This window comes from Lolium perenne, chromosome 2 (assembly GCF_019359855.2).
Source record: "Lolium perenne isolate Kyuss_39 chromosome 2, Kyuss_2.0, whole genome shotgun sequence".
Taxonomy (NCBI): Eukaryota; Viridiplantae; Streptophyta; class Magnoliopsida; order Poales; family Poaceae; genus Lolium; species Lolium perenne.
This window is the reverse complement of record NC_067245.2, coordinates 254,604,350-254,629,451: the sequence shown is the minus strand read 5'-3', so window position 1 is coordinate 254,629,451 and position 25,102 is coordinate 254,604,350. Positions and strand designations below refer to the sequence as shown.

Sequence of the window (25,102 nt, the reverse complement as noted above, 5' to 3'; positions counted from 1 at the left end):
TCTACACCGTCTTCCTTGTTGTTCAAACTCTTTACTAGAAATTATCTAGACCTTAGAGAGACCAATTATGCAAACCAAATTTTAGCAAGCTCTATGTATTTCTTCATTAATAGGTGCAAAGTATATGATGCAAGAGCTTAAAAATGAGCACAACAATTGCCAAGTATCACATTATCCAAGACATTTTATCAATTACTACATGTATCATTTCCCGTTCGAAAACGCTTCGGAACCCCCGGGGGATAGCGCTTGTTTCTTCCTCCGGCTCGTACGCTCGACGCGTGTCCCTCCACGCGGTCGACAGCTGGGGTCCCACCTCATCTTATCATCTACCGGCACCATCTCCTCCACCCGTCTCTCCCTTTTCCTCTTTTTTTCTCTAGCCAAACTAGCACCCCCACTATCGCCCGGCGCTAGCTTGCGCCGCCACGGCCATGCGCCTCCGCTGTCCCGTCTCGAGCGCTGCTCCGTCAGCCATGCTCGACCGCCACGAGGGTGTCCGACATCTCTCAAAACACCGGGGGCATCTCCTCTCTCTCCCATCCAGGGATCCCCTAAAACTCTGCCAAGCAAAGTGGCACGCAGTGGTGCTGTGAGCGTCGGGGCGGCGCTACTGCGGGCGCCGGGCCGGAGGTGCTGCCACTGGCACTCTGCTTCGAGGCCAGGATGCCAATGCTACAAGGGGGAGGAAGCGGTGCTACCAATGGCGGCTACGAGCGCTACCAATGGTGGCCGCCGGCGCTACAATGGTTGGCCTTCGGTGCTGCAAAGCAGCCGCCGCGGCCGCTGCTACAGGCGACCATCGGCGTTGCTACAATTGCCGATCGCTGCTGCTACAATCACCCAACGCCGCTGCTGCGAGGCCGCCGCCGCTAGCCACCGGCGTTGCTGCAATCGGTCATCGCCGCTGCTACAATCGGCCACCAGCGTTGCTGCGAGGCCGCCGTCGCTGGCCACCGGCGTTGCTGTGAGAGGCCGCCGTACCTGGCCGTCGTCCGCCGTTGCTACAAACGGCCGTCGGTGTTGCTACAATCGACCATCAGCATTGCTACAAGCGGCCATGCTTGTGTATTTTGTGAACGGAGTGCTTCCAGGGGTGGGAGATGATGCTGCCATGGAGGGTGGAGGTGCTAGCTGGGAGTTGTTTGGGGCCAGGTGTTTCCAAGGGAGCCGCCTGAGAGGACCTCGCCGGAGAATATTTTTGCAGCAATGGCGACGTGACTCTCATAGCGTGAGGTGTGGCGGAGAAGAGGAGAGTGGATGCCAGGAAGAGGTGAGCTGGGGGCGGAGGCTACTGCTTTGCAGATCGGGAGGACTGGTCAGCATGTGCGTTTCCACCTTTGACCGACGGAAAGGACACGTGTCGCGCTGTCCATGCGGGGGATCGAAAGTTTTGATCCCCCGGGGGACGCTCAGTGTGGCCCTTTCCCGTTTCCAACCATATAACAATTAAAAGAAGAAGATTCAACCTTCGCCATGAATATTATGAGTAAAGCCTAAGGACATATTTGTCCATATGCAACAGCGGAGCGTGTCTCTCTCCCACACAAAGAATGCTAGGATCCATCTTTATTCAAACAAAACAAAAACAAAAACAAATCGACGCTCCAAGCAAAGTACATAAGATGTGATGGAATAAAAATATAGTTTCACTAGAGGAACCTGATAATGTTGTCGATGAAGAAGGGGATGCCTTGGGCATCCCCAAGCTTAGACGCTTGAGTCTTCTTGAAATATGCAGGGGTGAACCACCGGGGCATCCCCAAGCTTAGAGCTTTCACTCTCCTTGATCATATTGTATCATCTCCCTCTCTTGATCCTTGAAAACTTCCTCCACACCAAACTCAAAACAACTCATTAGAGGGTTAGTGCATAATCAAAATTCACATGTTCAGAGGTGACATAATCATTCTTAACACTTCTGGACATTACATAAAGCTACCGAAAGTTAATGGAATCGAAAAATCCATCAAGCATAGCAAAATAGGCAATGCGAAATAAAAGGCAGAATCTGTCAAAACAGAACAGTTCGTAAAGACGAATTTTAAAGAGGCACCAGAGTTGCTCAAATGAAAATGCTCAAATTTAATGAAAGTTGCGTACCTATCTGAGGATCACTCACATAAATTTTCATAATTTTCTGAGTTACCTACAGAGAATTAGGCCCAGATTCGTGACAGCAAAGAAACATGTTTCTGCGCAGTAATCCAAATCTAGTATGAACCTTACTATCAACGACTTTACTTGGCACAACAATGCACAAAACTAAGATACGGAGAATTTGCTACAGTAGTAAGAACTTCCAAGACTCAAATATAAAATAAAAGTACTTTAGTAAAAACATGGGTTGTCTCCCATAAGCGCTTTTCTTTAACGCCTTTCAGCTAGGCGCAGAAAGTGTGTATCAAGTATTATCAAGAGACGAAGTATCAACATCATAATTTGTTCTGATAATAGAATCAAAAGGTAACTTCATTCTCTTTATAGGGAAGTGTTCCATACCTTTCTTGAGAGGAAATTGATATTTAATATTACCATCCTTCATATCAATGATAGCACCAACAGTTCGAAGAAAAGGTCTTCCCAATATAATGGGACAAGATGCATTGCATTCAATATCCAAGACAACAAAATCAACGGGGACAAGGTTATTGTTAACGGTAATGCGAACGTTATCAACTCTCCCCAAAGGTTTCTTTGTAGAATTATCAGCAAGATTAACATCCAAATAACAATTTTTCAATGGTGGCAAGTCAATCATATTATAGATTTTCTTAGGCATAACGGAAATACTTGCACCAAGATCACATAAAGCATTACAATCAAATTCATTGACCTTCATCTTAATTATGGGCTCCCAACCATCCTCTAGCTTCCTAGAAATAGAAGTTTTGCGTTCTAGTTTCTCTTCTCTAGCTTTTATGAGAGCATTTGTAATATGTTTTGTGAAAGCCAAGTTTATAGCACTAGCATTAGGACTCTTAGCAAGTTTTTGTAAGAACTTTATAACTTCAGAGATATGACAATCATCAAAATCCAAACCATTATAATCTAAAGCAATGGGATCATTATCCCCAATGTTGGAAAAAATTTCAGCGGTTTTATCACAAGCGATTTCAGCTTTTAGCGATTTGTGCAGTTTTTCGCGCTTTGCATTAGAAGTGGAAACATTGCCAACACCAATTATTTTACCATTAATAGTAGGAGGTGCAGCAACATGTGGAGCATTAGCATTGCTAGTGGTGGTAATAGGCCAAACTTTAGCTATATTATCTTCTTTAGCATTTTCTTCTTTTTCCCACCTAGCACGCAATTCGGCCATCAATCTTATATTCTCATTAATTCTAACTTGGATGGCGTTTGCTGTAGTAGCAATTTTATTATTATGATTTTCATTAGGCATAACTTTCGATTTCAAAAGATCAACATCAGCAGCAAGACTATCGACTTTAGAAGCAAGTATATCAATTTTCCCAAGCTTTTCTTCAACAGATTTGTTAAAAGCAGTTTGTGTACTAATAAATTCTTTAAGCATAGCTTCAAGTCCAGGGGGTGTGTTCCTATTATTGTTGTAAGAATTTCCATAAGAATTACCATAGCCGTTGCCATTATTATAAGGATATGGCCTATAGTTGTTACTAGAATTGTTCCGGTAAGCATTGTTGTTGAAATTATTATTTTTAATGTAGTTTACATCAACATGTTCTTCTTGAGCAACCAATGAAGCTAACGGAATATTATTAGGATCAATATTTGTCCTACCATTCACAAGCATAGACATAATAGCATCAATCTTATCACTCAAGGAAGAGGTTTCTTCGACAGAATTTACCTTCTTACCTTGTGGAGCTCTTTCCGTGTGCCATTCAGAGTAATTAATCATCATATTATCAAGAAGCTTTGTTGCTTCGCCTAGAGTGATGGACATAAAGGTACCTCCAGCAGCTGAATCCAATAGGTTCCGCGAAGAAAAATTCAGTCCTGCATAAAAGGTTGGGATTTCTATTTTCGTGCCCTCGGTTCCTTAGTTGTACTCAGTTTTCCCCAGCCCCTTAGTTTTTCCTCACTTTTCCCCAAGTCCTTGTTTGAAACCCGCAGAAGGCAGCTCAGACGGCAGGATTCCCGTTAAGTTGACCGCTCCGTTCTGACGTGTGGGGCCGCGTCGTGTGGGCCCGCGTCGCGTGGGGCTGGTAGAAAGGGACCGCGTGGGACAGGACGAGATTGCGTTTGGTTGCACGTGAGCAGGAGCTGGGTTTTGTCTCTCTCGGCCATTGGCATTTCCCTTTTAAGAGTACCTTTTCTGCCTCCTTCTCTCTGCCTTTTTTCACATAATTAGTATCAAATCTAGAGAAGCTTGCATTTCTGTCTTTCTTCAATTATTATTTGTGCCTTTTGGCCCTGGTTGTTTTCCCAATATGGCAGCAAATCTAGTAGGGAGCCCAATCTAGTACTCCATCTGGTCCATATGTATGTAGTTAAATCTAGAAGCAAATCTACAGGGAATGTACGATAAATTCACAAGGTCATATAGTAGAATAGGGATAGATAATATAGATAATAAGCTGCATTCAGCAGCCAAACATAGTAGGGTTCGAGGTTCTTCACAGCAGTACAGCACCATCATACTAACAACATAACAACGAGGGATCCCTAACTAACAACAAAGGGATCCCAACAACAAAATGGAGGAGGCAGCAGCACACGTCCAGGACTCCGCCTACCCCATCTGCCTCTGCCTCCACTTGTTGCTCCCCTTGGGAGCCTTGGGCTTGAGCGGAGGCATGCGCCCGCCGGAGATCTCCACCCGCTGGATGCTGCGGAGGTGCATGCCGAGCGCCAAGTGCTTGGCGCGGAAGGAGTTGGGGTTCACCGACGCGCCGACCTTGGGGTTGGTGTGGCCGATGTTCTCGGCATGCGTGAGGACGCAGTTGAAGTCAGTGCCGCCGAGCCTCCTAGTGCAGAAGGGGCACCTGTAGACACCCTTGGCGACGTCGAGGTAGGAGACATACTGGCCGACCTGCAGCCTCCGCAGCACCTGGCGAGTCTTGACGTCATGGTGCTCGTCGTCGCTGCCGACGTCGCTGCCAGACAGCTGATCCATATCAAACGGGAATTTATTAGTGAATGAGTTGCAAACGTGCATGATAACAAAGTTAGGAAAAACAGAGGCAGCCTCAGTTAGAGTGGACACGATTATATGTCTACAGGGACGGTGTAAGCGAACCAAAGCTCATGCACAACAGATTTGTACACAGAAATGGTTCGCTGAACCCTCCCTGTAAAAATCTGTGCCCACCGATTCATCATAGGCAAAGAAACAGATTCCAGATCTGAACTTGAACACATTCCAGATTATTTGCAAAATTAAACGGTTGATATCTTTTGATTCGTGCATAAAATAACTGATTGAGATCCTATGATTACTTGCATAAATTAACTGATTGAGATCCCATTATTACTTGCATAAATTAACCGAACGGCCGAAACCCAAATCTTGAACGAAATCAAGGAGGGATCAAAGCAAAATGGAATAAAATCGGCGCAAATATTAGCCCAATACTCATCCATCCACAGATCCATCTACACCAGCACAAATAGGGTTCAAAAAGGAATGGGGAACAAAAAGGAAGCAAACCGTAGTTATTACCTCGTTCCATGGGTCCTCTATGGAGGTGTCGTAGCGGTTCGGGGGCGGGACGTACGGCACCGGCTCGTAGGGGTCCCATCCCGGTGGGATCTGACCGCGACCGGCGGCAGCAGCCTCCGATGCACCGGCGGAGGCGGCGGCGACGTCCGTTGAGGGGACGGCGGCGACGTCCGTTGAGGGGACGGCGTCGAAGAGGGAGGCGTCGCGCTTGGAGCCGACGGCGCCGTGGACGATGGGATTGGCATTCTCCTTGTCCATCTCGCCGGCAGAGGAGAGGGAGAGGGAGAGGGTTTTTTTGCTTTGGAGAAGATGATGGGACGTGAGAGAGGCGGCGTTGCGTAGGCGAGTGAGAGTGACAGAGATAGTGGGAGGAGGCGTCTATAAAGGCTAGTGGTGGTTAATGCGACCCGCGTCCTACGCGTCCACCGCTGCACGTCTGCACGTCTTGGACTTATGCAATGCGCCACGCGTCCACGATTGCACATCTTCGACTTGCACCGTGACCGGCGTCTACGCGTCAAATATTGCACGTCTTTCATTTACGCACCGCAACACGCGTCCTCGAGTCTAACCCTGAAAATTTAGATATACTCAGTTATAACCTCGAGCATTATACTAGCATTTTTTGTGTGCTCAGTTTTCCCCTTGAGTGCTAGTACTGGCTAGTGCAATATGCTCAGTTTTACCCTCAAGTAGCTGGTCAACAGACAGTCAACAAATGGGATTAACTAGTTAAATGAGTCATTTAATGTGCAAAAAATTCCGAAAAATAGTGGCACATACTCATGGAGTCTTTACCACAAATTGTCAGTTCTCAAAACATAGATAAGTCATAGATAAATCAAGTTTTACCACAAATTGCCACTTCTCAAAGGCCTTCTCAAATCACCTAGTAGCTATGAAGGTGCATGGTTTTCCACAATAAGCCCTTCCCAAAACAGCTTTCCCCAAAACATACTTTGTCTAAATGAGGCCACAATTCTCACACTCATGTATATTTGTATTGCAAATAGTTTGAGATAGGCCAAGATGGGTTTTATTCTACAAAACACGCATTTTTCATTTTTTAAATCTCATATTTGAATCCCTTAGTCTGTTTATTACATAGGTGCCCTTGGTTTCTTGATACTACTCAGTTTTGCCCTCTCCCTCCACAAATTCTCTCACACGTGCAACATTGCCCTGATTGGTCTAGCCCATGTCACGCGGATCGTGCCCGCCGACCGTTGATCGTATGATCTAACGGGCAGGATAACCCCCCTCTCTCTCTGTCGGCGGTTACCTTCCACTCTCTAAGTTTGCTAAATGGCGGTTTTACGTATTTATTTTCACGCGCTAAAAATTATAAACTCTTTTAGGCATTACTTTTCACGCAAAAAATGATAAACCATCACCGATTTGTTGTAGCCATAAATTTTCACGCAAAAAATGATAAACCGTCACCGATTTGTTGTAGCCATTAATTTTCACGAAAATCCCAAATGATAAACCATCACCGATTTGTTGTAGCCATTACTTTTCACGCAAAAAATGATAGACCATCACCGATTTCTTGTAGCCATTACTATTCACGGTAAAAATGATAAACGAACCAATCTATCTATCTCTGTATTTGAAGTTTGGAAGGGTTCACCATCTAGTTATGTTAACTTTCGAGGTTTTGATCTGAAAACAAATGGGTATTATAAAGGGAAATAAAAGTTCAAAAAATATAAAAACGAAACAATCTACCTATCTTTGTATAGAAGATCGTCTGTATGATTTTTGAGGTCATTTAGAGAAGGTAGAAAAAAATCCCTTTTGAGAAGGTCGAAAAAACCTAACTTGTTACAAAAGCTGGTTTCAGTGAGACCTAACCAAATTTGGCATACATTATGCCATATCTATAACAACAAGGAATATCTAAAAGGGAAAGTTTCACAAAATTTGAAATTTATGGCGAAAATGATGCCATACATGATGTTGTTTTTCGAGGTTTTGACCTGAAAATCAATTGGATATTATAAAGGGAAATAAAAAGTTCGAAAAATATAAAAACGAAACAATCTATCTATCTATGTATAGAAGATCAGCTGTATGAAATTTGAGGTCATTTAGAGGAGGTAGAATAAATCACCTTGTTAGAAAAGCTGGTTTCAGTGAGACGAAACGGCATGCGTTTAAGCAAAGTGATTTTTTCGAACATCTCCAAATGATCCCAAATTTGCCATACATGATGCCATACGTGTAACAACAAGGAACCCTATCTAAAAAGTGTCAAAAAAGTTTGCCCAACCGTATAGCTCTATCAAAAAGAACCTCACCATGGCGCTAGTATAATTTTGGGCTTAGTTACAAACTTTCGTTACCTAACCTTCAACACGAAACTTGTTTCAAATCACTTTTGGCGTACAAGAAACAAATCCCTCTTTGATTCGAGCACCACAGCCTCCAAACTTTGCCGATGCCGATATCGGCATGGTCAGAACGGCTATGCTCGACGCCACTGCTAGGTCACCGTCGGGATGCACCCTCAATCCCGTCCCCTCATTCGATCACTGACACACCAGAGATACCACCGAGGCCAATGCCGAACGTACATGCTGATGCCAATGCCGAACATGCATCCACGCCGATGTGGGCACGGCCACGCCGCCCCGCTATGTTGGACGCCACAGACCACCGCGAGGTCTTTCCCTTCGCCACCACACTCTTCTAGCACCCATCTATACACGCCAGAAAGGAGAGACACTAGTTTTCTCTACATTGCTCGCGTTCGTGTCGGACACGGTCAGTCAAAGTTTTGAGGTAGTCGTCGATGTCGTTGACCATTTCTTCTCTTCTTTGCATGGTTAAACGCGTCTAGTTCATATCTATCTAATGCGTCTGGTCTCGCCTCATGCAGTTCTTTGTGGACGTCGATCTCATCTCGGCACTCCGCAGGCCACCTCCTCCGTGCCATCGCTGTAGAGCTCCGTTTAAAAATCTAATCCTACCCGTGTATTGCCCCTTGTATCAGCGCCATGGCCCCACTTGTCATTTGATATAGCGAAGCCCCACTCGTTCGCGTTTTGGTCAGGGATACAGCGATGCTTACGGTCAAACAAAGATGGATGGTCTAACGTGTCTTTGCAGGCTCTACGTGGCCCCACTAGTCAGAAGATAACGGTCAACCGTCGGGCAACCGGGCGTTACATCACGTGTGATGGTTTCAGACAAGGTCTTGGGGAAAACTGAGGAAAAACTAAGGAGCTGGGGAAAACTGAGCACAACTAAGGAACCGAGGGCACGAAAATAGAAATCCCTAAAAGGTTTGGATGATCATCCAAGTAGTCAGTCCATGGGTTGGGCAATTTTTAACCAAAGATTTCATTCTTTCCCAAGCTTGCGCAACATGCTCATTATCCAATTGTTTAAAATTCATTATGCTACTTCTCAAAGATATAATTTTAGCAGGGGGATAATATCTACCAATAAAAGCATCCTTGCATTTAGTCCATGAATCAATACTATTCTTAGGCAGAGATAGCAACCAATCTTTAGCTCTTCCTCTTAATGAGAAAGGGAACAATTTTAATTTTATAATGTCACCATCTACATCTTTATACTTTTGCATTTCACACAATTCAACAAAATTATTGAGATGAGCAGCAGCATCATCAGAACTAACACCAGAAAATTGCTCTCTCATAACAAGATTCAGTAAAGCAGGTTTAATTTCAAAGAATTCCGCTGTAGTAGCAGGTGGAGCAATAGGTGTGCATAAGAAATCATTATTATTTGTGGTTGTGAAGTCACACAACTCAGTATTTTCAGGAGTACCCATTCTAGCAACAGTAAATAAAGCAAACTAGATAAAGTAAATGCAAGTAACTAATTTTTTTGTGTTTTTAATATAGAGTATGCAAACGAGACAGTAAATAAAGTAAAGCTAGCAACTATTTTTTTTGTATTTTGATATAATGCAGCAAACAAAGTAGTAAATAAAACAAAGCAAGACAAAAACAAAGTAAAGAGATTGGAATGTGGAGACTCCCCTTGCAGCGTGTCTTGATCTCCCCGGCAACGGCGCCAGAAAATCTGCTTGATACACATACAGCACGCGTCCATTGGGAACCCCAAGAAGAAGGTGTGATGCGTACAGCGGCAAGTTTTCCCTCAGTAAGAAACCAAGGTTTATCGAACCAGTAGGAGCCAAGAAGCAAGTTGAAGATTGATGGCGGCGAGATGTAGTGTGGCGCAACACCAGGAATTCCGGCGCCAACGTGGAACCTGCACAACACAACCAAAGTACTTTGCCCCAACGAAACAGTTAGGTTGTCAATCTCACCGGCTTGCTGTAACAAAGGATTAGATGTATAGTGTGGATGATGATTGTTTGCAGAAAACAGTAGAACAAGTATTGCAGTAGATTGTATTCGATGTAAAAGAATGGACCGGGGTCCACAGTTCACTAGTGGTGTCTCTCCCATAAGATAAATAGCATGTTGGGTGAACAAATTACAGTTGGGCAATTGACAAATAGAGAGGGCATGACAATGCACATACATGATATGATGAGTATAGTGAGATTTAATTGGGCATTACGACAAAGTACATAGACCGCTATCCAGCATGCATCTATGCCTAAAAAGTCCACCTTCAGGTTATCATCCGAACCCCTTCCAGTATTAAGTTGCAAACAACAGACAATTGCATTAAGTATGGTGCGTAATGTAATCAACAACTACATCCTCGGACATAGCATCGATGTTTTATCCCTAGTGGCAACAGCACATCCACAACCTTAGAACTTTCTGTCACTGTCCCAGATTTAATGGAGGCATGAACCCACTATCGAGCATAAATACTCCCTCTTGGAGTTAAGAGTAAAAACTTGGCCAGAGCCTCTACTAATAACGGAGAGCATGCAAGATCATAAACAACACATAGATAATAGATTGATAATCAACATAACCTAGTATTCTCTATCCATCGGATCCCAACAAACACAACATATAGCATTACAGATAGATGATCTTGATCATGTTAGGCAGCTCACAAGACCCGACAATGAAGCACTATTAGGAGAAGACGACCATCTAGCTACTGCTATGGACCCATAGTCCAGGGGTGAACTACTCACTCATCACTCCGGAGGCGACCATGGCGGTGAAGAGTCCTCCGGGAGATGATTCCCCTCTCCGGCAGGGTGCCGGAGGCGATCTCCTGAATCCCCCGAGATGGGATTGGCGGCGGCGGCGTCTCTGGAAGGTTTTCCGTATCGTGGCTCTCGGTACTGGGGGTTTCACGACGAAGACTATATGTAGGCGGAAGGGCAGGTCAGAAGGCGTCACGGGGGCCCCACACGCTAGGGCCACGCGGGCCCCCCTTGGGCCGCGCCGCCCTAGTGTGGCGGCGCCCCGTGGCCCCACTTCGTCTCTCCTTCGGTCTTCTGGAAGCTTCGTGTGAAAATAGGCCCCTGGGCGTTGATTTCGTCCAATTCCGAGAATATTTCCTTACTAGGATTTCTGAAACCAAAAACAGCAGAAAACAGAATCGGCTCTTCGGCATCTCGTTAATAGGTTAGTGCCGGAAAATGCATAAATATGACATAAAGTATGCATAAAACATGTAGATATCATCAATAATGTGGCATGGAACATAAGAAATTATCGATACGTCGGAGACGTATCAGTCCACCATAACTACCTACTATGTGGTATTTCTCTGCCATTCCAAGTAAATACTTCATGTGCTACCTTTAAACAATTCAAAAATTTATTATCTCTTATTTGTGTCAATGTTTTATAACTCATGAGGAAGTATGTGGTGTTTTATCTTTCAATCTTGTTGGGCAGACTATCACCAATGGACTAGTGGCTTCATCCGCTTATCCAATAATTTTGCAAAAAGAGCTGGCAATGGGGTTCCCAGCCGCAATTAATTAACTTTCATTAATAATTCTCTTCACATGTTTTGCCCTGATTCATAAGTAAGCAACTTAATTTTGCAAATAGACATTCCTTCATGGTATGTGAATGTTGGAAGGCACCCGAGGATTCGGTTAGCCATGGCTTGTGAAAGCAAAAGGTTGGGAGGAGTGTCAACCATAAATAAAACTAAAGTACATGTGTAAACAAAAGAGAACAGGGATGATCTACCTTGCTGGTAGAAATAACGTCCTTCATGGGAGCCGCTCTTTGAAAGTCTATTGGATGAGGGGGTTAGAGTGCCCACTACCATTCGTTGACAACAACAAACACCTCTCAAAACTTTACTTTTATGCTCTCTATAATATTTCAAAACTTAAAAGGCTCTAGCACATGATTTAATCCCTGCTTCCCTCTGTGAAGGGCCTTTCTTTTACTTTATGTTGAGTCAGTTTACCTACTCCTTTCTATCTTAGAAGCAAACACTTGTGTCAACTGTGCATTGATTCTTACATACTTACTTATTTGCATACATCATATTACTTTGTGTTGACAATTATCCATGAGATATGCATGTTGAAAGTTGAAAGCAACTGCTGAAACTTATATCTTTCTTTGTGTTGCTTCGATGCTTTTACTTTGAATTTATTGTTTTATGAGTTAACTCTTATGCAAGACTGTTTGATGCTTGTCTTGAAAGTACTATTCATGAAAAGTTTTGCTATATGTTATCTATTTGATTAGCAAATATAGATCGTTGCCTTGAGTCACTTCATTCATCTCATATGCTTTACAATAGTATGATCAAGATTATGTAAGTAGCATGTCACTACAGAAATTATTCTTTTTATCGTTTACCTACTCGAGGGCGAGTAGGAACTAAGCTTGGGGATGCTTGATACGTCTCCAACGTATCTATAATTTCTGATGTTCCATGATAGTTTTATGACAATACCTACATGTTTTGCTCGCACTTTATAATGATTTTATGCATTTTCCGGAACTAACCTATTAACAAGATGCCGAAGTGTCAGTTCCTGTTTTCTGCTGTTTTTGGTTCCAGAAAGGCTGTTCAGGCAATATTCTCGGAATTCGACGAAACAAAGACCAAATATCTTATTTTCCCCGGAAGGTTCCAGAACACCGAAGGAGAGTCGGAGGCGAGCAGCAGGGGGCCCACACCATATGGCGGCGCGGGTGGCCCCCTGGCCGCGCCAGCCCATGGGGAGGGGGACCCGTGGCCCCTCCGACTCTGCCTCTTCGCCTATAAAGTCCCTTGCGACCTAAAAACGCGATACGAATTGACGAAACTCCAAAAAGACTCCAGGGGCGCCGCCGCCATCGCGAAACTCCAATTCGGGGGATAGAATCTCTGTTCTGGCACGCCGCCGGGACGGGGAAGTGCCCCCGGAAGCCATCTCCATCGACGCCACCGCCTCCATCATGCTCCGTGAGTAGTTCCCCCATGGACTACGGGTTCTAGCAGTAGCTAGTTGGTACTCTCTATCCCATGTACTTCAATACAATGATCTCATGAGCTGCCTTACATGATTGAGATCCATCTGATGTAATCGGTGTTGTGTTTGTTGGGATCCGATGGATTGTTACATTATGTTTAGTCTATCTATAAAGTTTGTGAAGTTATTGTTTTTTTTACCATGAAACTGTGGGGCAAAACCCCCACAGCATTTTATTTAAACTCAACCAACTGTACAGAAAGATATATACAAAGAAGAAAGAAAAAGAAAAAAGTTACAAGAGATTGTCAATCCATAATTTAAACATGTCATAATGTTTGTCTTTCACTCTATGCACATGCAAAGAGGCTTCATGCACAAACTGTCTCTTCCAGGAAACAAAGGAGGGTCTGATATTCTCAAAGATTGCTCCATTTCTCTGTTTCCAAATGTGCCAGCAGGCTAAAATAACAACTTCTGTGAAAAAAGGCTTGGAGAACACCTTCCTGGCTGCAATAAACATCTCCTCAATTGTGTCATGCTGAGTCCACTCAATTTGTAAATAATTCCATATCCTCCTGCTGAAGTTACAATCAAAGAAAAGATGTATCCAATCTTCAGTAGTATGAGTGGGGCATAACACACAGGTAAAATCTGAAGTGACATTCCAGTTTCTTCTGCGCAACATATCCCTAGTATTCAACCTATCACTGACCAAGAGCCATGCAAAAACCTTGATTCTCAAGACCACTTTACACTTCCATATCCAAGAATGCAGTCTACTATTTGGCAGATGTGAAAAGCAGTGATTATAGAAAAGTTGAGATGAGAAAATACCCTGCTTCCAAATTGTTACCCAAACATCAGTACCAGAACTGTTCAGACTAATGGTGTCAAGGAAAAGCTGCAGGTTATTGAATTCCTCATAAGCCTGTTGGGACAAAGGAAGATAGAAGAGAGATGATCTGTCTTGACATTGAATTACTTCCTTGACAGAAAGCAGAGTGTCCAAAGCAAAGGAGTGCAGTCTTGGGTATTTCTCTGAGAAAAGAATCCCATTCCATTTATCATTCCAAAAAAGAATAGAATCACCTGCCACAGCTGTTGCAGTACACACTGCTCTGTATTTATCCACTAATTTCATAATGTCCCTCCACCAAAAAGACCCACACAGATTTGTAGCTTGAGGAACCCCATTGGGATAATAACTCCATACTAATTTCACCCATGGTAGATCTTCCTTGTTATAGAACTTGTGTAGATGCTTCATTAACAAAGCCTCATTCTGCTTCTTAAAATCCAAAATTCCCAAACCTCCCTTCTGTTTGGGTTTACAGATCATGTCCCATGCTGCTAGTGATTTACCTTTCGAATCAGATTTTCTATCACTCCATAGACAATGCCTGATGATTCTGTTGAGTTGCTTAATAATGCCAGGAGGAATATCCAGAGAACACATGAAGAAAATAGATTGTATCTACAAGTTGTTTGCACATATTGCTGTTTGGAACCCGAGGCCCCAAAGTGACAGAAATTGGGACAACCGGAGGGGAAGGCTGTGATATGAGGATCACATGTTTTCACCGAGTGTTAATGCTTTGCTCCGGTGCTCTATTAAAAGGAGTACCTTAATCGCCAGTAGATTCCCTTGAGGCCCGGCTGCCACCGGCTGGTAGGACAAAAGATGTTATGCAAGTTTCTCATTGCGAGCACGTATGACTATATATGGAAAACATGCCTACATTATTAATGAATTGATGTTCTGTCTTAATGCTATTTCAATCCTATCAATTGCCCAACTGTAATTTGTTCACCCAACACTTGTCACTTGTTATTGGAGAGTTACCACTAGTGTAGATCGCTGGGAACCCCGGTCCATCTCTCATCATCATATACTCATTCTATATGACATTGGAAGTAGTATCAACTATTTTCTGGTGCCATTGCCTCTGTGTTACTGCTACTGCTGCTGTGTTACTATTACTATTGCTCTCATATTATTGCTGCTTTCACATCACCCATGTTACTAGTGCTTTTCCAGGTGCAGCTGAATTGACAACTCAGTTGTTAAGGCTTATAAGTATTCTTTACCTCCCCTTGTATCGAATCAATAAATTTGGGTTTTACTTCCCTCGAAGACTGTTGCGATCCCCTATACTTGTGGGTCATCAACCCATATCTACTCAGATCATCTGTGAAGGTTAGAACATAACGATAACCACCGCGCGAGGCTACACTCATTGGTCCGCACACATCGGTATGTATGATTTCCAATAAGTCTGTAGCTCGCTCCATAATACCAGAGAATGGAGTCTTAGTAATTTTTCCCATTAGACATGCTTCGCATCTATCAAGTGACTCAAAGTCAAGTGATTCAAGTAATCCATCGGAATGGAGTTTCTTCATGCTTTTCACTCCAATATGACCAAGACGACAGTGCCACATATAAGTAGAATTATCATTCAATTTAATTTGCTTAGCATCAATGTTATGAACATGTGTATCACTACTATCGAGACTTAATATAAATAAACCATTCTTCTCAGGCGCGTGACCATAAAAGATATTATTCATAAAAATAGAACAACCATTATTCTCAGACTTGAATGAATAACCGTCTTGCATTAAACAAGATCCAGATATAATGTTCATGCTCAACGCAGGCACAAAATAACAATTATTGAGGTTTAAAACTAATCCCGAAGGTAGATGTAGAGGGAACGTGCCGACAGCGATCACATCGACCTTGGATCCATTTCCAACGCGCATCGTCACTTCATCCCTTGATAGGTTTCGTCTATTCCGTGGTTCCTGTTTCGAGTTACAAATATGAGCAACCGAACCAGTATCAAATACCCAGGCACTAGAACGAGAACCAGTAAGACAAACATCTATAACATGTATATCAGATATACCTTTCTTATTCTTGACAAGGCCGCTCTTCAGATCAGCCAAATACTTGGAGCAATTACGCTTCCAGTGTCCCTTCTCCTTGCAGCAATAGCACTCAGCATCAGGCTTGGGGCCAGTCTTAGGCTTCACAGGAGGCGTGACAGCTTTCTTGCCTCCCTTCTTGAATTTTCCCTTAGACTTGCCCTGTTTCTTGAAACTGGTGGTCTTGTTGACCATCAACACTTGGTGCTCTTTCTTTATCAATCTCAGCAGATTTCAGCATGGCGAAGAGTTCAGGTAACTCTTTGTTCATGTTCTGCATATTGTAGTTCATCACAAAGTTCTTGTAACTAGGTGGCAGTGATTGAAGGACATGATTAATCCCCAGTCTGTCAGGAATCACTATTCCTAAGTCACTGAGTTTCTTCGCATGCCCAGTCATGATGAGCATGTGCTCACTAACGGAGCTGCCCTCTTCCATCATGCAACTGAAGAAGTGTTTCGATGCTTCATAGCATTCCACGGTCGCATGAGTTTCAAAGATAGCTTTCAGCTCATTGACCAACTCATGAGGATCGTGGTGCTCAAAACATTTTTGAAGATCGGCTTCCAGACTGCATAGGATGGCACACTGAACTTGAGAGTACCGAGTTTTCCAAGTCTCGTAAACATTCTTTACTTCATCGGTTTCAGTTTCTGCAGGAGGGTCACCTAGCGGTGCTTCGAGCACATATTGCAGGTTTCCACCAGCGAGGAAAATCCTCACATGATGGAACCAGTCGGTGAAGTTGCTACCATTGCTCTTAAGCTTTTCTTTCTCTAGGAACTGGTTAAAATTGATTGATGGGGACGCCATAATCTACAACATATATGTGCAATAGTTTAGACTAAGTTTATGACAAATTGAGTTCAAATTTTAATTCAACAAAATTAAAAATCTAGGTGAACTCCCACTCAAAACAATATCCCTCGAATTGTCTTAGTGATCACACGAACCAAATCCACCACACCAAGTCCGATCATCACGAGACAAGATGTAACTTCAATGGCGAACACTCAAAGTGTTCATCATATCAATCATATGATTCATGCTCTACCTTTCGGTATCCCGTGTTCCGAGACCATGTCTGTACATGCTAGGCTCGTCAAGGCAACCTTAGTATCCGCGTGTGCAAACTGGCTTGCACCCGTTGTATGCACATGTTGAATCTATCACACCCGATCATCACGTGATGCTTCGAAACGACAAGTCTTGGCAACGGTGCTACTAAGGATGAACACTTTATTATCTTGATATTTTAGTGAGAGGGATCATCTTATAATGCTACCGTCGCGATCTAAGCAAAATAAGATGCATAAAAGGATTAACATCACATGCAATTCATATGTGATATGATATGGCCCCTTTGTCTTTGCGCCTTTGATCTTCATCTCCAACGCACGGACATGATCTCCATCATCAACGGGCATGATCTCCATCATCGTCGGCGTAGCGTCAAGGTCAATGGCGCCGTCTTCATGATTGTTCTCCCATGTAGCAACTATTACAACTTCTTTGAAATACTACTCAACATGAAATTTAAAAACAACCATAAGGCTCCTGCCGGTTGCCACAATACAATAATGATCATCTCATACATATTCATCATCACATTATGGCCATATCACATCACCAAACCCTGCAAAAACAAGTTAGACGTCTCTAATTTGGTTTGCATATTTTACGTGGTTTAGGGTTTTCGAGTAAGATCTAATCTACCTACGAACATGAACCACAACGGTGATACTAGTGTTGTCAATAGAAGAGTAAATTGAATCTTCACTATAGTAGGAGAGACAGACACCCGCAAAGCCACTTATGCAATACTAGTTGCATGTCGAGCGTGGAGCAAATCTCATGAACGCGGTCATGTAAAGTTAGCCCGAGCCGCTTCATCCCACTATGCCACAAAGATGCAAAGTACTCAAACTAAAGACAAAAAAGCATCAACGCCCACAAAACAATTGTGTTCTACTTGTGCAACCAATCTATGCATAGACACGGCTCTGATACCACTATAGGGATTCGTAGCATAGAAAACAAAAAATTTCCTACCGCGAGAACGCAATCCAAGCCAAGATGCAATCTAGAAGACGGTAGCAACGAGGGGATGAACGAGACTAACCCTTGAAGATTTCCAAAGCCTACGAGATTAGATCTCGTTATTGCAGAAGATGACCACTTGCCGCTTTCAAAAGCGCGTAGAAGATCTTGACGGTGCCACAATCGGGCAGCACCTCCGTACTCGGTCACACGTTCGGTGTTGATGAAGACGACATCCTTTTCCCCGTTCCAGCGGGCAGCGGAAGTAATAGATCCTCCTCGGAATCTCGGCAGCACGACGGCGTGGTGGCGGTGGTGGTGGAGAACTCCGACAGGGCTTCGCCTATGCGCTGCGGGAGTTGTATGTGGAGGAGGGGCGCTAGGGTTTGGGGAGAGAGGGGGTGTAGGGCGCCGTCCACTTGGGGGCTGCGGCCTAGATGGCTTTGGTGTGGCCGGCCCCTCCCCTTGGCTCCTCATCATATAGGTGGAAGACCCCAAGAGTTGTAGTCCAAGTCTTCGAATAAGACCCCAACAACAAAACCTCCCAAAAGTGGGAAACCTACTCAAGGAGGGAGTCCTACCCAAGGTGGGACTCCCACCTTTCCTTGAGGTGGGGTCGCCGGCCGCCTATGGTGGAGTCCACCTGGGACTCCACCCCTTAGGGTTGGCCGGCCATGCCAGGTGGAGTCCCTTCGGGACTCCGCCTTCCATAGTGATTTCTTCCGGACTTTTCTATAACCTTTTAGAACCTTCCATAAAAGCACCAGATCATTTTCAAACTTATAAAATGACTTCCTATATATGAATCTTATTCTCCGGACCATTCCGGAACTCCTCGTGATGTCCTGGATCCCATCCGAGACTCCGAACAAAACTTCGAACTCCATTCCATATTCCATATCTACTTAAACGACATCAAACCTTAAGTGTGTCACCCTACGGTTCGCGAACTATGTAGACATGGTTGAGACCTCTCTCCGACCAATAACCAATAGCGGGATCTGGAGATCCATAATGGCTCCTACATATTCAACGATGGCTTAGTGATCGAATGAACCATTCACATACGATACCGATTCCCTTTGTCACGCGATATTTTACTTGTCCGAGGTTTGATCATCGGTATCTCTATACCTTGTTCAACCTCGTCTCCTGACAAGTACTCTTTACTCGTACCGTGGTATGTGGTCTCTTATGAACCATTCATATGCTTGCAAGCTAATTAGACGACATTCCACCGAGAGGGGCCAGAGTATATCTACCCATCATCGGGATGGACAAATCCCACTGTTCATCCATATGCCTCAACTCATACTTTCCGGATACTTAATCCCACCTTTATAACCACCCATTTACGCAGTGGCGTTTGATGTAATCAAAGTACCTGTAATATCCCAGGTTTAGAGGCTACAAAATGAGAGAACACCAAAGTGTGCATTGCATTCATGCATAGAAAATCCGGGGAATTTTCGCGCTTCAAATAAAACTTACCACAGTAACTGAAGTTTCACTTGACTTGCTGGAATTGAAATAGATCATCAAGTCAAGCGCTATAAACTTCACTGTGATCTTTGCTAAAACCTTGTTTTGGGTAGAGATGATTTGATCTATGGATTAGATCAAATAGAATTAGATTTATATCAACACATTCTTTAAGAATCGAAGCCTAACTTATTAACACTTAAAAGTTAGCAACTACCTTTGGGTGTAAATTAATTCCCTTCTAAACTTATTACCAAATAAGGTACACCACAGGGTCTAAAGTGCATAAAAGCCACACATTCTTATTTAAATCATAACTTATTAAATACATGGAATATCATAAAACTAAATCCATTTACATTACAAATTATAGTCCACACTATTTGAATAAAACTAACTATGAGTATTTTGAAACTCATATGATCATGCCTTCGTGAAATCAAACCCAACTATCCAAATTTGAGGAATAACCTTCAACCTTGATCTTTTGATCAATATTATAATATAAATCCAATCCAATATGATATAGTGACTCATCCACAATAATAAAACCATCCACAAGATATTTAGTAACAAATGCCACTTGGCTATCCAAAAATAAATCATATGAGAGGATAATGATCTTGCCACATAGGATGAAAATATCTACATGACTTGCTTTCCAAGCTATGCCACCTCATGCTCAAACGATTGCTATGGATGAGGACATGACACCCAAGCACCTTAGTCATCTAACCAACACAAGAGTCACCACCTATGTGTCATGATGCTAGAGCCTGCCCAAGCCTATAAATAGAGCCACACCCTTCATTCCTTTGCTCATCTTGTAGCATGATACATGGGAACAAATACATAGAGCCACTCCATGTGAATTAGCTAGGATCAAGATGAAGAAGCTAGGAGGTGGAGGCATACCACAAGATGTAGGTTTATCAGATTTCCTGAAGAACAAGCTTCAGAAGATACCAAGGTAGAATCCCTAGGCAAACCATATATTTAGAGGATCATATCATCATATCTTGAGTAGGACCTTAGGCTATTACAAGACATTTAGAAGTGAGAGAGATTATAGATGCTAACCATAGCCATGTCTATCCTAGAGAATTTTAGAGTAGTATTACATCTTACTTGTTTAAACCAACCTTTAATCTTGTAGATGAGAGCCATGTTTCATTAGTGAAACATAACCAAAGCTTATGCTCATATTCTAATCCTAGTTGTGTATCACATTGGTGATCACTACTTAAACCCTAAACTACATTTGAATTCCAACCCATGGATTAACTTGGATTATAATTAGAACCCTGCCATACCTCATGCCTAGTTATACTTCAATTTAGTGAAGCTTATGCAAAACCCTAAACCTTTCAAGTAGAATTCACACCACATAGAATATTATGTCCTAACTTGTGTATCATGGATCCCAAGTATAAACCAATCCATATACACTTATAAACTAAATGCCATTTGGTGAGTAGAGTGAAACAAACATTCAATTCTATTTGGTTTTCCAAGTACTTGCTTTGGGAACCAAATGAAATAGTATTTTTATAAAATAGAATCACCACAAGAGCAATTTAATTAACTATGAGGATTATAGGATTCATCCTAAATAATTTAAGTCAAAGCTTGATTGATGATTATAGAGGTTATATCACCACTCTTCTTAAACTCTAAGAACCATCATTCACATAAAATCATGAACCAATCCCATTTCCTTTACCATTTGTGAAACCCTAGCCATAATTAAATAATATGTGAGTAATCACTATGGTTAAGCACTAGAAAAATAGAATATGTTCACCATGCACATGTTCTACATTCCAAATCATTTAAACAGATTTGATTCCTAAATTAATTAGAAAATTGAGATGAACTCTAGAATTATATGGATTTTTAACTTGTGCCTCATAAGAACCCCAAACTAATTATTTATAAAATGGTTGTTTATAAACAAAACAATACAGCAGGTAGCATTATCAAATTGTTTGGATATTAAAATATTTTAGAACCTGCAAAACAAAACAGAAATCAAATTTGAATTCAAACATCAAATACAAAACAGAATAATAAAAACAGAAAATTGAAAAGAAAACAGTAAAGAGAGAGAGAGGCCTTACCTGGCTTACCTTTCCACCGAAGCAGGCCTCAGCAGTCCAGGTGCTAGCCCAGGACAAGCCCAGCCCGAACCAAATACCGTTTCGGTCGCTTTAATATTCGTGCGAAGAGAAAATACTCGTCGTCGTCGTCTCCGAGCACGACAGCGCGGCGAAGCCAGTAGGCCACGACCTCGTCGATGATAAGGATGCCGCCGGACGTTGCCAGACACTCAGAACCACGCCCAATCTCTCTCGCGTCCGAGCTTATCCGCGGACGAGGAGATCCTTGCCAGCTAGAAGCTTCCAGAGACCGCCACCTCTCCGACCATGGCCGTCACCGTGTCGAGGCCACAGGGCTTCCCTTGGCCTATAAATAGGAGGAAGACATCGCCGTGCACTCCTTGTTCACCTCCACCACTCCATTGCTGCTCAGACACTCTCTATCTCTCACACCCATCCGTTCTCTGTCGCCGGAGTTGAAGATGAAGCCGACGGAGGAGGCCACCCCAGCCTCCGGCGTGTGGTCCAGGAGAAGCGCCTGGACTCCAGGAGCACACTGGAGGAGCAAAGCATCAAGGGGAGCCAGGAATCGGCTCAATCTCGGCGTTCCCTTCTGCAGCATATCGCCGGGAAATCTCCAATCGCCGTCGTCTCCGTCAACCATCGTCGGAGCCGACCACACCTTGAGCTTCAGGGTGAGAATACGCATCTATAACACCTACTCTCGCTTCATAGCATCGCCTGTAGCCTCTGATTCAATTCTTGCCGGAGTAGCACCGCCGCAGTACCCATCGTCGGCGACGCTCCGGTGATCCCCTCGCTAAACCATCACCACCAGTAGCTTTGTTTCGTCGTTCTCGTTCGATTGGTACCAACCACGCGTCCCGGGGAACCCTAAATCGGCGGCGCCACCGTGCTCTGGCCGCCGGCGTTTAAACGTCGGTAAGGTCAAGGGTCCTGGTCAACTTTGACCGGTCCTCGCTTGCGTGGCAGCCGACGTGGAGACAAGCCCCACCAGTCAGTGTCTAGAGCTATAACTGTCTCGGTACATTTAGTATTTGTTAGTTATTTCAAATTCCAGAATAATACTGAAACTTTGCAAAATCATATAAAATTCATTTCAACTCAGAAAAATATAAATAATATATCAAAATGCTCACAAAAATAAACTCTATTCAAATAAAATATAAAACAAAAATGTGTGTCAAAATAAAAAGTCACTTATTTTTAACCTTATTAATTATGTCATTTCAATTATTTAAGATACAATTTGAAATCAAAAATTAGTGAAATTTCGAAATTAAATTTTAACTATTCAGTAACTAAGTAAAATGTTAAGATTAATTTTATTTATCATATTTGCATTAACTTAATTATTAGTGGTAATTCATAAACCCTAATTTGCAAATTACCATTTACCATTTTCTTTAAATAGTAATAACTCAAGAAAATATTAAAAGTCAATATTATTTTGGTAGCCCAACAATTGTTTACTTAAACATATTTGAGTAACAAGTTAATTATTTTAAAACCTAATAACAATTATTAAACCCTGATTCTTAATTAAACCAAAATAGGAGCTACTCTAATTATTAAATCTTGAGGAGATTAATAAAATGTTAAACCATTATTGATTTTGATTCAAAGTAATTAGTAACCACAACTTTATTACCAATCATCATTTTAGGAGTTGTACTATAATTTAGAAACTCTAGTTTCAATTTGAGTAAAACCTTAATCCCATTATTTCATGTGATCATACCAACTTAGAAGCAACTCTAAAACCCTAATTATGTGTCACATGTGATCATGTGAGATTCACTTGACATATAGAACCCTAATAAGCCACAATTGAATGCATGCTTAGGATCCACTAGCATAGGACCAAGTCACATAAGATTATCATTTCATGTTCCTATTCTTAATTAAAAACCTATATGATTCACTAAGATCACTTAGGTATAAACCCTAACTTGTTAATTGGATTAGTACCATTGATGACCACTCTTATATACCATACCATTAAGATCAACCTCAATCATCCAACCCTAGTAGAACTATAATAATGAACCCTAGTATCAACCTTATGTAGTAATACACATCAGATGCTCCTAGTCCACTAAACCCTACTTAGGAAATGATAAGCCACTTAGCTTATAAACCATTAGAGATTATTTAGTAAAGCAAATGTGAAGCCATAGTAAACTTAATAGCAAACCTATGGAACCATCTTAAATAACCATCCTTTGATATGATGTATATGAGAAACCATAGCAATAAACCTACCAATACTTGCTATATAGAAACCATTCCAAGTTAAGAACCAACTAGTTCCTATTAGTGCAACTAAATGAACTCAATAGTAAACCCTAGAGTTACATAGCTCCTATGCATAGTAGTTCATATTCTTATTTAACCTGTTCTTCAAAAGTTATTCTTTTGAAGTACAAATGTCAATCAAACCATAGAAGCCATAATTCTTATTTGAAATACTTCTTAATTCTTAAACAACATGTTCTTCAAAAGTTATTCTTTTGAAGTATAGTATAAGTAATCATCAACCATGTTCTGTAGAACTTAAAATTGACAATTGTTCTTTACATATTGTTCCATCACTATTCTGTATGTGTATGATTGTTATGATGTCTAATATCACTTGGTTATGATGCGAATATAACCAAACCCTAATAAGAACCTTGTTTGAGAACCATTCTAAAAGTGCAACCAACCCTAAAGAAATCTTTACAACTCATACATCCTAAATCATCGAGGTTAGGTTACGCTTGGGATGATTGCATCTCATACTATGCATTATAGCATCTTTGCCAGCTCTTTAAACATTGTCCTTACCGGACGATGATGGTATTTCAGCATTTGGAGTTCTCACGTATTGAAGCTTTTGCCTGCATAATCTTGCAGTCAAGAAAGGCAAGTTCATCGCTTGCTCATGTCATTTGATTATTTGTATCAAACTATATGCAAAGTACTATACTTATCACTCATGCATTGAAAAGCAAAGTATTATTTTACAATTATGAATATGACTGTGGTGGGCAATGGAACCATGGTATCTGTTGATATGGTGGAGGTTCCATTGCATGGGTTATATCACCCTAGGATTAATTACCAATGCCGTCCAGTGATTCTAGCGCCGTACATATCGCGTTATCCATAAGATCTATAATTGCTCTGGGGAAGTCAGCTGTATCTTTTCCCTTCTGCACGCCAACGGATTGGTAGAGCCGGCGGGGTGTTGGAGGCACTGCCGTAGGTTGGGATAGCCTTTTAAATCCCCATCCATTAGTGATGATGGCTCTACGATCTATGATGGATTGTCCGGAGTACACCATGAGTAAAGCCGTATTATCGGGAGAAGTCTACTGGAGGTGTACGGTTGGACAAAAGGGTGGGTTTGCAGGGTCGCGGAGAAGGCAGTGATTGGCTTGGTTCTTATACTGGGCCTCACACCAAAGGAAGTGTGGACGAGGACATACTCTCGGCCGGCAACAAAGTTAAGATCTCTTGTGGGGTAAAGTAACGCACCTCTGCAG

The 25,102-nt window shown here is 42.4% G+C and overlaps 1 protein-coding gene across 1 annotated transcript; it reads right to left on the bottom strand.

Annotated features, from left to right (window-relative positions):
- Nucleotides 1-4,695: 4,695 nt before the first annotated feature.
- LOC139835312 (uncharacterized) lies at nucleotides 4,696-6,089 on the bottom strand. The gene is made up of 2 exons (XM_071825186.1): nucleotides 5,648-6,089; nucleotides 4,696-5,092 (listed from the first exon to the last, which is right to left on the bottom strand). The coding sequence occupies exons 1-2, from the start codon at nucleotides 5,903-5,905 to the stop codon at nucleotides 4,718-4,720; spliced, it is 633 nt and encodes a 210-aa protein (XP_071681287.1). The 5' UTR covers nucleotides 5,906-6,089; the 3' UTR covers nucleotides 4,696-4,717.
- Nucleotides 6,090-25,102: the final 19,013 nt, after the last annotated feature.